Source organism: Lissotriton helveticus, chromosome 3_1, assembly GCF_964261635.1.
Source record: "Lissotriton helveticus chromosome 3_1, aLisHel1.1, whole genome shotgun sequence".
NCBI lineage: Eukaryota > Metazoa > Chordata > Amphibia > Caudata > Salamandridae > Lissotriton > Lissotriton helveticus.
In genome coordinates this window covers 1,584,492,252-1,584,508,086 of record NC_136061.1, presented here as the reverse complement: position 1 = coordinate 1,584,508,086, position 15,835 = coordinate 1,584,492,252, and the positions used below count along the sequence as shown (strand labels likewise).

Sequence of the window (15,835 nt, the reverse complement as noted above, 5' to 3'; positions counted from 1 at the left end):
TCTGTGAAATCAGAAAAAATTAACCGGGAGCCTTCATTATATGCATATATAACTTCTGTAGATATCCTGAAAACAAGACACCCCTTTATCCTTCATGGCCCAACTACAGGCTCCCTTACACTGTGGTATGCCTATGTGTGAGGCCAAGGGATTGCTATAACTGAATGGCCTTAAGTACTGACGGCACACTGACGATAAACTCGTATTGTACCCTCACACTTAGGAGCCAGGGAAACTTGCCCCATCAGTCTGTTTGGCAGAAATGGTCTTAACCCTGACATGATACAATATGGACTCTGAGATGGGAGCTACCTGAAGTTCAACCAGAGGGCACTTGAGCTTCCACTGATCATTAACTCCTCTAGCTCCACTGCTTTAAAACTTTGTGCTGACTCTTGGCCATCACATGAGCATTTAAATATACAAAACTGAACTGTAAAATGCTTTCACCCAAGGACACCTCGGGGTTTGCAACTACACTTGACAGCTTGCAAATTCACCCTACAGGTTTATATTTTTTGTAGCAAATCATTTGGATGCTGGCAAAGGAAGAAATGACAAGTTTCCCCTTTCACTGGAGAGCTAAATCCATCTTATGCAGAGCAAGGTTTCTCAAGGGAGAAGGTATGCCTCATTGTAGAGTGGCACATCATGGTCATATTACTTGTCCTGCTGTGGGCTAAAATGTAAACGTTATGTAGAGGTAATCCAGCTCTTATGACAAGCAAGTAGAATCCTCTTGGGTCATCAGACCTGTGCCTGGTTGCAAGACTGTGGATTCATCTCCTACTGCTTTGTGATCACTGCAGTCCTAGATGTGTGAAACTCTCCTCCGCCCGATGTCCGGTGTGTCAAGAGAACCTATGATCTTGTGACGTTGAATGGAAATCAATTTCCACGTGGCCTTTATTGGAATTTGCGTGTCTAAAAAGAACATTTCCATTATACTCATTTTTATAGCATTTATTTAATGGTATTTTTTTACTGCATTTAGCAGGAGAACATGATGTTGATGGTTGTGACCTAGTTTCTCACTGAGTGTGTTCCATTATATTCCATCATATATTCCAGACAATCCATCTCTAGATGCATGACTGTGGTTAGGAGCTCACTTGCTCCAGACGTTCGCACTACCTTCCCTCCGCACGCCTTCAAACAGGAGTAAAAAACTTCCACCTCAACCTGTACTTCTGACACAGCACATCATTGACTCATGTCCTGGCAACAGAATATGATGCCAGTGAAGTACACTCCAACAGACCCAATGTGGTGAAAGATTCTTACTGGTTCTCATTGCACAACTGTAGAACAAACTATTCACATTCAGTAAATTAAAAATCATTCTTTTGGTCAGTGTTAAAAACTCAACTTTTCCATTATTCCTCTGTTTTCGGCTCGCTCTCCTGTTTTCTAGTCTTTGAGCAGTTCTAGTGTCAAGATCGATTTTGATGAATACTATGGTATACAGGTGCTCCACACCCTCGATTACCAACTGTGGAATAGTTTGATAAAATGTATTGTTGGAAATAAAAATAATACAAGAAATCTGTGGATTCACAAGCACTCAAACACCACAGCACACTTCTTGGTTTATCTCTGGAGTGCAGTATGGCGTGAATTTCAGTGGCAGTCTTTTGACATACATTACGTAAGCAGGGCTTTAAGTGGGGGGGGGCTCTGGGGGGCTGAGCCCCCCCAGTTGTTTTTGGGGGGGGGCTCGAAAGGGGGCTCTAGGGGGCTCTATTTTCAGGCTTCAAAGGTCAAAGGTAGGGTGAGCAGACGTCCCGGTTTTTGTTTGCTGTTACTAGTGTGGGTAACATGTCTTGATAGTGAAATACTGCCAATTCCGTTTTTCACTATTGAAAGGCTATCTTGCCCATAGGATAACCTGGGGAATGCTGTGTAACATGTTTACCTACAGTTGCTGTGATTGCCGAGGAAGGGACTGTCTGCTGTGTGCTGTGTCCCCCTAACTTGAAGAGGAGCTGTGCTGTGCTGTGCTGTGTGTTTTGCCCCTCTGAAGCCTGCCTGTCTCCAAGGGCCTAAGAAGAGCTGGGAACTCAGGGATACAAAAGTTCTCCAGCACCCACCCTTCCTGGGTCTCTGCGCTGTGCCAAGTGGAGAAGTGTGGCTCAGTGGTTAGAGCGGCAGACCCTGATGCAGAGGTCTGGCCCGGGACCAGGGTTCAATTCCTGCCTTGGCTGGCCTCGGCGGATCTTGGGCTCATAATTCCTCGGACCTGATTTCTCGCCTCGGTGCCTACTCTAAGCATGGGTCCCACGCTGCAACTCTGGGCAATAGCTTGCTTAGTCTCCACAACGGCCCCCTACAGCGCTAGGGATGCCTGGTTGCACCCTGGGGATGCCCAGGAGTGGACATTTCACGGGGAAAAACCAGGAAGGGTTCCCTAGCGGTATGAGTACAGCGCCAGGACACTCAGGAGTATCAGTGCACTTTACAAGTACGTCTACATTTACATTTACATTTACAAGTGAAGCTGCCCCCCTGTGAAATCTGTTTCTGTGTGCTCATTGGCACACAGCTGGGGCGTAAGGTCATGAGGCCTGCTCTGCCTCAATCGTGATCTGCCCCAGGATCGAGTCCCTTGTGCTCTGTGTGTGCGGATTAACACACAGACCGCTGAGGAACTTTGGAGCGCCTGCTTTGCCCCCGAGCGCTGTGTGCGCATTGACTCCACCGCCGCCCCTCAAGCTGTGTTGTGTGCCCGAGGATGGGTTTGCCGCTCTGAGAAGGAGCCTTGAAAACACCCTGCCAGTATTCACCACCACCGGCCCGGGATGGTCATTTTCAAGCCGCGCTCGGATTGGTCACAGCAACAAGGATTTCCCCCAGCAACGCGGAGGTTCGTCAGGTAGAGTTACATTGCGTCTGGAGAGGCGCGAGGCGTCCCCTAGCAACCGGGGTTCCCTCGCCCTCATCATCGAGGAAAGGAGCTGCCTGAACCTGAGGCCAAGGCGCGTCCCACTGGCGAAAGCGGCTTTACCGGAGATCAGCGTGGACCACAGAGCCCCCTTCACATCCTAAGGTAACCAGAGCTTGCACAGGGGGGATGAGATTATGATCACACGCGCTACCGGTGGGCCTGCCTTCTCTTTACAGGTCGCCCTGTTGCTATTTACGTGTCAGTGGCATACCGAAACTTGAGGGGGCCCCCCTGCAAAGTACCTGGAGGGGGCCCCCTCTGACCACACTCAGGAGCTTGGGGAGCCCCGCATCGTGGGGGCTGCGGGGGGCCTCTGTTACACCACTGGGGGAAGATTCATATTCAAGACTTCTGGACTTTAGCCCAATAGCTGCCTTCGCTTTCCAGTTTATAATTGAGTTCACATCTGGTTGGCAGCCCTCGCAGTTGCTCATTGTCGCCCTCTCTATTTCTTGGGTCACCGTTAGCACCTCTCTTGCCATGCCCCTTTGTAGTGCTGATTCTTGCCTACTTTGTTTGGTGGGTCTTACAAGTGTGTTTGCAGCAGTGCGCCGGGTCCTTCAGTCAGATTCCTGGCACGCCCCCGGATCAAACCCTGATCTTTTGACTGGGTGTGAGTGTTTGATTTGTTCTGATGCTCCGTCCATCACCACCCCCTTTTGTACCGCTTTTGGCAGCCATAAGTGTGGCAGGGTATGCTCAGACGTGAGACCCTTGCTCACTTTGCCACTGGATTCAAGCAAGCCGGGCTGAAGACGGCTAGAATGCCAGAAACCGGTCCTCGGAAGCTTGTTTCCGGTCCAGGGAAGGCATGGCTTGACAGTTTGGGCTGGACTGTTCCCATGAGGCACAGGGTCAGACTGATTTGCATATAGCCATGTCTGAACTGGGGTGGCAGAGTGGGCTAAAGAACGGTGATGGATCAAACCCTGATCTTTTGACTGGGTGTGAGTGTTTGATTTGTTCTGATGCTCCGTCCATCACCACCCCCTTTTGTACCAGTATTATCTGTACAGCACATGCCCTCAGTCCTACAGCAAGTCAGCTTTCCTCCCCATGTAACACCAAGACAGGGGATGCTGTCTCTTGAAACAGAGCTGTGCAAAGAAGGTGGGCTGCAGTTCGCCATTGCTCTTCTGCTCCCATTCCCTGGTTCTCTAAAGACAGCGGGATTCTCGTTCTCACCTGATTTTTGGGCCTGTTGTCACTTTCCATCCTGTGACCTGTTGGCACTTTCAATCCTGTGCATTAGTGCAGAGATTGAGGGATGGCACAGTCTTTCAGTGGATTCATGAGTCTTAAACTTGACAGCAATTCATGTTAGAATTATTCCCATCACCTTGTTGGTTGTTGCGGCTAACTTTCTAAATGCAGCGGCTACGCCCAGTTGTGGGTACCACGCTCAATTGTCATAGGAACCAAGCTATGCCTCTCTGATGAGACCTAAGTACGTTCTGCTGACCCCATTTCTAGTTACACATTAGTTGCCCCAGCTAAACCAGTGTAGTGTGATAAGAAGGTGTTTTACAGTTGTGATATATGAGAAAAAGCTACTTTGGGTGATTCGGTGACTGGATGGGACTTCATGATTTTCTTAAGCACACAATGCTAGTTATCTTTATTTAGACCACGCCCCTACTTGGATAGGCCACATCCCTTTAAGAAATTTGCCACACCCCTTTTAGAGCACCTTCAGGTTTTTTTTCCCACTTAAAGCCCTGAGCATAAGCTAAGCATACAGTCACCCTGCTCAACTGTACTCCTTGTATATCAACTTTTGAAGAATTTAAGGCAGAGGTAGATTTGTCGGGATTCAAATTTGTGAACATGGGGTCAAATTCCTGAAGTCTATATGTTAATACATCGAGACACCAGACCTGGCAGGGTCTATAATATGATTGTGCATCATTAATTCTCAACACTTTAGACAAGTTCATTACTACAGTGCATATACTTATGGGGTGACTTGTACCTAAACACAACCCAATCAATTCCTCTTTTACAATACAAGGGACAGGTGCCCTCACCCAAATGCACAAGAAGGAGGTGAACGTAGCGAGGGGGTATTTCGACCGCAGGGCACAGGACAGAGGAGTTACATGCCCACTTTAAGCAAATTTTACAGCTTAGTTTAAAGGCTTTGGCAATGAACTGTGAATGAAGAGGTAATGGCCCTGAAAAATCAGCAAACAGAAGAATGAGCAGAAGTGCTCAGAGTCTGTGGAGTGTAAACCAGCTGTGTCTGTCATGCAGGGCACGACTGCCATGCCGGCGGTCATCTGTTAAAGGGCAGCCAGCTCCCATGCTCATCACGACCAACAATAGGAGGGTTGGAGTCATGCCAAAATCTGGCAAAAGTCCGTCTGGCTGGCTGAAAGCAATGGAGAGCTCGCTGAAAGACAATAATTATGTCTTCAGGCAGAAAACAAAGGCTTACAACCTCCTGGGACTTCTAGGACAGTCACAACATCACTTCTAGATGGTAAAACTCAAGAGGAACAAGCCCTCTATCTAAAAGATGGCACTGTTAGACGACACACTGTACTCTTCCCATGGTATCATCATGGTCACCGGACTGCCATTTGCCATGTTCAACTCTTGGCCTTTTTCCAATCATACAATATACTTTCACATTCAAAGGCTGAACTGTTGTACATGGGACTACCATGTGTTCCTCATCCAATTGCTGTCAGTCTTGAGACCTTAGTGTGTGCTGTAAGTGCTTTGTTAGCTAGCCGGTGCTTTTTGATTTTACGTGTTTCCTTTATCGGTCTTTGTCTTACAATTTTAATACTTCATTTGACATGCAGATATACATGGGTCTGTCAAGCGTGTTCAATATGCACCATGTTGAATTTGACATCATCATTTTTGTTTACAGTGCTTCACTGTGTACCAAGTAACTTGTAGTAACTACTATAATAAGCTATGTTTTGAATAGATCAATCAGACGCTTCTTCTAATTGGCAATAAATATTGAAAAGAAACGGTGTCATGGAAATACATGTCGAACTCCGCAATGGCAGTTTCTATCACACTCCCGTTAGTCCGTGCTCCCCTGCCAGCTGCTATTCCTGCTGGCACAGGGGCCTCTATGATGACGCATTTTGCTCACGGAAATTCGGATCCACTTTTCAACCCCTCAGCAATTTCTAGAGCAAAGACCCTCGAAAACCTAAAATCCAGCTGTGTGACTGATTAATGAAAGTTCTTTCCGGTGCTTCTGTTTCATACTGAACAAGCATCTCAAATACACTTTTCATATGTGGGTTTGTGTCCCGAGATGCCAAATCCAAACCTTGGACTTTCCACATTCAGTGCGCCCAATCAAACTTTGACAAAGAGACAAGACGCAAATGTTACAAAAACTACACCTTGTGCGAAGGCTAGAAAATGATAGGTGTTACTCATACGCAAAACAATGGTAAGTGCTACGGGTGAAAGAACGGAGGTGTTTTACGCATGCGGTGAGGACCTGCATGTACCAATGCCTCAGTCCTCACACCTTTGACGCTGTAAACTTCTGTATGTCCATGGCATGGTTGGATGGCCCTTCTCACTTTGCCTTCAGTTATATCAACGAACAGTTAATAAAACAACCATGTATGAAAGTTCAGTCCAGGGCGTTCCTGATTTTGGTGGGTTTGGGGTGGGGGACATCAAACAAAGTGTCGCCACATGAGGCATTGGTTATCGGTGGTGAAAAGGGTTGTCTTCCTCAGAGTAGGGGTGTGATTAGAGGATCTTCACAGAGGCATCTGAGGTTGAGGGTTCAATGCAACGTTGAGTGCTCATATCTCAAGATTCAGTCCTGAGTGCCGGGAAGCTCTTTGACAAGATCTGTCTATCGAGGGAAAGTCTAGATTCTTTGCATGGAGATTTCTGATCTCGTGCGCTGAGACACCCCATGCCTAAGGACGGCTGATCTTTCAAAACTGCAAGGAGTCATTTCAAAAACGTTTACTGCACTAGATGTTGTCTTCTACAAGTGGGCAAAAAGCCTTGTGTGACCAAGAACTCACGGCTCAGACACAGAATATCAACCATTGTTCTTTTCCACACTCATTAAAGTGGACAATCCTCTAAACAGTTGAATATTTCCCCTCTTGTGACTCCCAGTAGAGGGAGAAAAGAGGTCCCGATGGGATTGTCAGGGGTTTGTCCACTTGTGATCAACACCAAAGTAGAATCTTTGTGGGAAGTGCAAACTGCACTCCAAACAATTTGAAGACTTTTTATCAGGGCGAGGGGGTAGTGAAAGGGGTTCCTTTATATGTAATTATATTTCCACAAGATGCACATATCTCTTAACTCGACTCCTGCCAACAGTCCTCTGTTCATACAATTCACTGGTGTGTGGTAAGGAGAAAATGGACGTGTGCCTGGGTATTGATGACATTCAGATTTCTAGGGACAACCCTTGAGTACAATCACAGAAACTGACATAAAAATTGTGTACGTACACACTTGCTGTGATTTCACATTCTTTTGTGTCCAGATTGATCACAGTTGGGGAATGAAACTGCATGACTAGGTATATGGTTTGGGAACAATTGTGTCACGGTGGGAGGCTACAATGTACATCCCAGGAAGAAACTGGCATCAAACCCCGGTAAAGCTGTGAGCACATGGAATGGTTCCCACTTGACTTATCCATTTAATATGCCTCCGATGGGAAACACGATCCAATAATAAATGGGGAAAGCACTTTTATATCTGCCAGCCATTAATACCACTGTAACAAATCTTGCTGTGTTTGACTAGCTTCCTAATGCTGGGTTAAGTCTTCTGGATGCAGGCCTCAACACAGAATACTTTCCAATCAAGGTGCATAAGTTCTATTGACAAAAGACAAGGGCAGTCAGGGAAGAGGAACTGGTGAAATCAACCGCCATTAAACAAGAAAAAAAAGCATCCGTCTTGTGGTATGGCCTGGTGTAGGAATCATCCTAAACTGACACCCTACGAGGGGCAGAGGTTTAGTAGTTCAGATGTTTGTCTTTAGGCTATAATGGAGCACAGCTAGGTCCTCTGTGGTGGGTGTGGTGATCCGGAGGAGAGACATGTATGGGGGCAACAGCAGCTAGGATAGCTGAGACAGTGCTACTGCGTTCCAGGACAGTTGCTCCCGATGTAGGTTTCCCACCAAAACGGTCCACACATGCGTAGTGCATATCTATGCACTGTGACGCAGTTGCCTTATCCTGCCTTAGTCATACAATCAGAATATGTAGGGTGGGCCCAAGGATTACTAGTAAATTCTGTTTATCGATAACGTTGTTGATCCCCAGACATGTTTCGGCAAATTCCAAATTAACGCCTTATTTGTAGAGCAATCCCTAATAAAACAAGGAGTGTCTTTACATGCAGTTCCAATTGCAGTTTACTCAAACATTCCAATGGACTCTGCAGCTGCAGGGACATCTTGTAGTCCATGTATTTTCCAAACAGAAAATGACTTTGTCCTAAAATGCAAGATGGAGTTACTAGAAACATACAGTGTGAGAGAAAATACATTCACTTTTTTAATACTGTTCAACCACCTTGCTCTCTTTTATCTTCATTTACCTGTATGAGAGCGGAGGTGACGCTTGAGTGCAGTATGGCTAGGAAATGTGCGGTTGCATTCACTGCAAATGTAGCTGCGGACCCCGGCGTGCACTTCCATATGCTGCTGGAGGGCCATCTGCGTTTGAAAGCGCTTCCCACATAAGAGACAGAAGACGGCCATGTCTGTTCCTGGAATCAGAAACAGAGAGAGAAAGAATGAGAAAAAGATGGAGACACTAGCGTTAATAATAACAATTTCAAAGTGTGCAGGAAACTGTGTGGCTATGCAGTGCTTAATTTGTAAAAAATTAAGTGCCAGGGCCCTTCTTGGAAAGCCACTGCAGCATGCACCTGCCAGCGCTGCCAATGGCAGTGCCAACATAACACCCAACCATCGCACTCCTAAAAATTGGACAATTCAGGCTATTTCAAGCTACACAAAGCTATAATAATGTTATGAGAGGCTGGTGTTAATACTTTTCAGTGCATATTGACTTAATAAACATGGTTGCTGTGCTCATCTCTAAATCGAAAAGACAGTGCCACCACGTGGCGGACTGTCACTAGAGCCGGTGCTGACAATTAAGTGCCGGTGCCGAGCACCGGAAATGACTGCCACAAATTAAACACTGGTTATAAGTCACCTATACAAACAGATGTGCTTTTTATTAGTTCCAAACTTCGAAGTAGCAATGCTTCAGCAAACATTTGAAAGTCATAAAGGGAAGTTTGTTAAAGTTTTGAATAAGCATTCCAGAAAATACTGCTCAGATTAGCACTTCGATATAATCATACAGTATAGTGAATCAGAGGGGTTAAGTGAGCGAACCAGTGATGAGGACTCTCAGATCAGGTGGTATTTACTAAACCAGTAGTCTAGAACTAGCTTTGACGTTACTGCTGGATATGCAAAGTGGTCAACTGCATTTTCCACCAGGGTGGGCAAGATCCCCCTCCTAAAGGGAGAAGTTTAATTGGAATTGTATTTGTAATTGTATTTATGAAGGGCTTGTTACCTCTGAGGAGGTGTTGAAGCGTTTTCTGGAGAGTAGCACGCTGCTCCAGAACCCACAGGATTAGTGGGGGTGTAGTAACTCATAATTTTGACAGAAGCCCCTACATGAGACATTTAGGGAGTAGCAAGGTGGGTTTCTGACATCATGCACGTGGTTTAAACTTTAAGGCGTTAGACGAATGACTTGTTCAATGGAAAAGGTCACTACCATATAAATATTTATACCGTCTGCTGAAACACAGGGCTTTGTAAGAAAACAATGTATTTTTGTCCCTGCATAGTTCAGCGTATGTGAGTCAGTGTGCACAGTATTAAACCAGGAGATTAGGCAAATTGCTTGACAGCTTTTTGGGAACACATTAAAAATGTGTGACTATGGAAATAAGTCCATCATGAAAGTTGTATTTGCAAGTCATTAGCAGCTGCGCAAGGCGAGAGGCATTGGCAAGATCCCGAACTTCACCTCAGAACTCCGCGAGCTACTGGAAGCGCGCGACGTGCCAGGATGAAGCGGCAGGGAAGGAGCGATACATCTCAAGTAGAATATTTTTTACAAGGTAAACACTGCTGAAAATCCGATGCCCTAGTGAACACACAGGCCCGGACTGGCCATAGCGGGCACCGGGCAATCCCCCGAAGCGCCGCACGGGTGGGGGCCGGTTTTGGGCTCCTGGGGGCCGTTTTTGTGCAAAATCGGCCCTGTACCAAAATCGGCCGAAAACCGGCCCCCGCAAACAGCTCGGCGGCACCTCCAACCCCCCCCCCCCCCCCCGAGTGGGGCGGGGGGGGTCGGCCGAGCACTTTGCCGGGGCCGGTTTTGGTTCCCAGTCCGGCCCTCAACACACAGGTGTCCTCAGTTAACTAGTCGCCTCTTTCCTGCTGACCTGAAAGCAATACCTCAAATGTGGACACATTAGGACATTTTATACATTCTACACCATTGATGCAGAACTGTAAGTTGGTTTTAACTGTGGTTTGTTCAGTAAATGCCAGTTTTTTAATGATGTACCTATTTTTCCAACACCTGCTGCAGCAGGTGTCTTGCTCGGGACCGGGCGTATGGACAGGCGCTGTGAGCAAGCCACTCAAGGAAGCCATCTAATCTATCCAGAGCCAACACCACCTTACTATGTAGAGCTTCACTTCAGAAGAAAAGTACAAATGCCCCGAAAATCACTGCACAAAGTCTGAGAGCACTTGGTATGTGTGCGCACAGTCTGGAGTTGAGAGCACCAGGGGTCGTATTATAAAAAGAACCCTAGGGGCACAACAGGCATGTGTGCCTGCTTTGTGTACCCTGGGGTCCTTTGGTATTGCAGAAGGGGCCACAGATGTTTGTGAGGCCCCTTCTGTAATACAGATAGTGCTGGTGCCATGCAAATGAGCGAATCTCTTTACCTCTGCGCCCGAGCCGTATTATGGGTACGAATCAAAAGAAGCTGTCAAAAGGCACACTGACAGTACACCCCGAAAAGTCGGTGCACTGTCATTGTGCCCCCTGATGGCAGCCCTCTGGAGGGGGTCCTATGGACCCCCCAGCAGCCCCTTGCAGGTGGGTGCAGTCACTCGCTGCACCTGTCTCCAAGGGGATCTCTCTTAAAAGTGCCGGCAGGTTGCCGCCTGCACAGTGAAACCAGGCTCAGCTTTGAAGCACCTGCTCCATATTTCACTTGAATGCGCTGCCCCTAGGGCAGCACAAGTGTGCAGCTGCTCTGAGAGCAGCCCAGTCTGCTTAATAGGGTGCACTTTCCCTGTTTGGGCTTGGGGCACCTGGTTGAAGGTGCGCACTACACCAGAACGAAGAAAACAGTACAAGACAAATGTGCATATGCGTTTTCCCTCTCAATAGTGGCAAAGACAGTGTGAAAAAAATGAGTAGAATTGAATTTTTCCCATATTAACTATCTCTGTTGGTCTACTTTGATTCAAGCCTGACAGTTCATCACGTTTCTGTATACGCAAGTCATCTTCTGTGAGACGGGAACACCCAGTGGTGAGTCTGCAGGAGATTGTGCTAAAGGGGTTCAATCTTTGTTTCACCAATGATGCCCTAAAAAGCAGAAACAAATCAGGCACTGCTTGTTTTGCTTTCAGAGGGAATTGCTCATGCAGTTTGGGATAGATGGTCTCTTTGGGTCTGCACCTAAGACTAATTTGTAAACTGGAAGGTCTCGTCTTTGGCGGTACAGATGCTATAAAATGTTTGAATCAGCGATGCCATCTGGGTGGCTAAGACCGCATCAGCCATTTCCATCAAATATTTTTTGTTGTAAAGGTTGTGAAAAATGTCACTGCTACATCAGCAAGACAGAAAGCAAGATTTTGTTAACTAGCATTGAAAAATGCAAGAGAATCTACATGTCTGGCGCTTGATTGAAAGAATTAGCATTTCAGTTCCCTATTTAGTCCTATCCCAGTTCTTTAGGCTAAAGGGGACTGATCAAATACACGTTTATTTAACTAGTACAATATTGTGGCTGATATTATTCGAAATTCCAAGCTTTCCCACACAAGAATTTAAGAATTTCCCATAAAATGTTGGCATTTCCTTATTTGTGGTGCAAATAAGTGAACGAGACAAATTACCTTCCAGTAACATTTCCCAAAATGTAAAGAAATAATCTGTCAAAGTATGTTCTCATGACGTTATCAAGGACACACGTCTGAAACATTGACTCAGCTTCCAAAAAAGTGTTTTCTCATTCCCTAAAATGACAAGCAAAGCCCACTATGGGTTGGGGAAATAACCAGGGTAACACTAGACAATTAAAATGGAGTTGAGTATTCTACATCCACCTAGTGACACTTTTTTGTCAGTTTCTATATGTCTGGATAAATTAGGAGTCCATGTACGAACCCCTTATTGAACATCTTAAAATCACCCTGCTGCCCACACCTTTTGATGCACAGTGAGCATTCAGCTTTTAAGAGACTGCTTCAGAATTCTGCTATTGTACAAGTGTTTTTGAATGGTCACATAGTATCAAACTGTTTTCATCTGGCCTAAATATGACATTTGTAAAAACAAAAATCCATCACATTAATTCAGAAAATCATTTTCCCCACCACAGTTTGTGTTTCATTTATTGACTGGTTGGGTCCACAAAGTATTCCAATATCTGCAGGCTAATGACAAACCTGGAAAGGACTAAAATAATCTACTACCCACAACATCTTCTAATTGTCTGCCTGAGGGGGCTACTGATTTCAGAGTGAAGAAATACATGGTCATAATTTGTCAACTGGTGTGGTATTACAAAAACAGTAGTAAAAGAAATGTGGGATCAGGAAGAGTGGAGTTAACAATCTAGTAGTGTCTAGAACCCAGAAGTTTCTCATTCTTTCCCATGACAAAAAACTGGATTAATTGGACTTTGATATAACGACTGAAGCAGGACCCAGGGTGGACAGAAAGACTGAGCATGAATTAGGAAATGAGGACTGAGGAATGATGTAATGTCCCAGAGCAATCCCTACCATTGTATACAATCACATGTTAATCCTGTGGTGCTTTTCATCATCAAAAGCAGCAAAGTGAGACAATAGGAACTAGTTCACATCCAGAAGATTTAGGATTTCCTTTGATTCCTTCTTGCACCTGGAGGTTATAGGTTATAACCGTTCATTTCAGCCTATTTCATTCATTATTACAGATATTCTGTGTAAGAAAGTGCCTTTTTTGTATGATTACCCCACGCCCCAAATGTTTTGGACTGATGAAGCTCTTTTTTTTACTCTGTAAGGCACTAGGCCCTGGTGTCCAGGCCCCAGTGCATGTGCTCTGATCGCTCAAAAGTGTATGTGAAATTGGCTAATCCCGGATTAGCTAGTTAACGTACTGATGCGACCCTAGTATATGGTACTCCGGGTACCCAGCACTAGCAAGTGTCATCAGTGGTCTGCAGCAATTGTATCACCACTGTTTTGACAAAGTGGAAACATGGCTCAAGGTCTCAAAATGTAGCCTAGTTGGACGAGAAAGCAAAAGACACACAATTGATGGACGGAATGCAGAACAAATCAAAACATTCTCCCCCAGTCAAGAGATCTGGGTTAAATCAATCATTATTCTGCTCACCGTGCCACCCCAGTTTAGACCTGGCCATATGCAAATCAGTCTTGACCCTGTGCCTCATGGGAACAGTCCAGCCCGAACTGCCAAGCCAGGTCCTCACTGGACCGGAAACAAGCATCCTAGTACCAGTTTCGGGGTTTCACCCCTCTTCAGCCAGGATAGCTTGATTCCAGTGGCACAGTGAGCCCAGGACCCACTTCTGGGCATACCTGGCACACTTAGGGCGAGAAAGCAGAAGACACACAATTGATGGACTGAATGCAGAATAAATCAAAACATTCACCCCCAGTCAAGAGATCTGCATTAAATCCATCATTCGTTTGCTCACCATGCCACCCCAGTTAGACCTGGCCATACCAAACTACCAACTCAACTTGGCAAAAGAAACCTCTTGTCAGATTCAAACCTTCCTTTGAATATATCTGTAAGTCGCCACTAAGGGAGTCCTTGTAAGCCAGTTAGGCAGGGTGCGGATATGAAAGAAGGTAATTTTGTATTATTACCTGACATGTCCTGACAGTAGAAACTCGCAATTGTTGTTGGTACAGTGGTAAGCCCGGGAGCCCCATTGGCTTACATAGAGATTCACTAGCCCACACTCTTTTTGCTATCATTTATATAGGACCACCGAATATGGTACTTCAATGAATTGTTGCATTAAATCGGACTTATCACTTAAGTCAGATTTAAAATAACTTTTAAGACAAAGCTGACTTTAGAAAGTCACGACTTTGATGCCCAAACCTCAGTTACCACTACCTGACTATCAACATCTATTGTCCTTCGGGACAAAAGGCTGTTAGGAAGTGTGAAGCACTCACAAGTACGAGAAACAAAGATCTCCTCCAGCAGGATGACTACCGGGCGGTGGCCACAGAAGACCCAGTTTCAAAGAGGCTACCACGTCAATAAAACAAATGCCGATCACACCTTAGCCTGCCCGTTTCTATGTGTTAGTAGACTGGCTGGTATCTCCTCCAGAGGGGGAAAGCCCACTGCAGGACCAGTGTTCCAGGAGGAGTGGCTTGTTATGTTGGGTACACCTCAGGGGTGTGTCAAGAGCTCCACAAGGGGAAAGAAGACCTGAGCCATCTTTGAGTCAGATGGAGAAGGGCACTTTAGCATTTTCTTTAGTCAAACCCCTAGAAAGTGATGTAAGATGGGAAGGGCTGCTCCATGGGAAATGCTGCCCCGTTGGCTAGTGAGTCCTTCCCTCCTACAAGCAGAAAGCACTCACCTTCAAGAGCCAATCTGCTCAGAAATACCTGCAAGCTGCTGGACGCTGAAGTGTACCCCGATAGACTGAGTCCTGACCTACACAAGGTGATCCCTAGTTTGTGGGACACATGGCTGAAGTCAAAGTGAACTCTGGTCCCCCTACAAGAAAGATGTATTACTTGCAAGTAACCGCTGAGAGTGCTGTATCTGGGAGAGCAGTTGACCAGCTGCGACTAGGCCAGCACTGGACTCCACTGGTGCATCATGGGACATCGAGTCCTGAGGCTGAAGATGACCCTTAATGTTCATGGACCCAAGGGTGGCCCAGGAAAACTCATGTACCTCTTCCACATCTTCAATCCTCAGCATCAGTATCACATATTTGCTGTACCGCAATAAAGGATAAAAATAAAGAGAGGACCTTGAGACTGCTGAACCCAACAAGTTACTGTCCGCCTAGACAAGTGTGGGCCTTGTGACTGGCTCTCAACCTGTTGTGGGCTGTCCAAAAGAATTTTTGTAGCTGTCCTAGCCCACTGGCTCCAAAACGCTAGGATACTTGCAATGATTTATTGCATCTTAAAAATTGAACTACATTTATTTACTTTAACTTTGAAAAATCATATCTCCTGTTCTCTTGAAAGATTTCTGTTGTTTTGATGTCGAAGGAAAAAATATCCCTTGTTTTTATAAACAGGTGTTGGATTTTTATTGAGTTGTGTTTCCCACTTGTTTTGATACAATTGTTTCTTTGATTAAGCCTGGCTGCTCTGTGCCACACCTAATCCAGGACTGAGTGAAAGGTTTTTATCACAGAACCTAACTGGTGCTAATAGGCATTTTAAATTATTGCATGGTAAAATCCCCACACCATATAATACTCCGCATGCCTACATTTTGGATAACCACTGTGTCAATAATTTCCATTTCAGTTAGTTGCTTTTACATTTGTCTTAATTGGATAGCCTCAAAAGCTGCCACCTTTAGATGGCCATTTGCAAATCAGTCTGACACTGTGCCTCATGGGAACAGT

General features: G+C 45.7%; 1 protein-coding gene across 3 annotated transcripts in view; it reads right to left on the bottom strand.

Moving 5' to 3' along the window:
• ZBTB16 (zinc finger and BTB domain containing 16) overlaps positions 1-15,835 on the bottom strand; it is a 411,590-nt gene that overhangs the window by 29,670 nt on the left and 366,085 nt on the right. For all 3 annotated transcript variants that reach the window (XM_078682341.1, XM_078682343.1, XM_078682342.1), the window contains exon 5: positions 8,513-8,683. In XM_078682341.1, the coding sequence (XP_078538467.1) occupies positions 8,513-8,683 (171 nt within the window). The remainder of the gene's footprint in view (positions 1-8,512; positions 8,684-15,835) is intronic.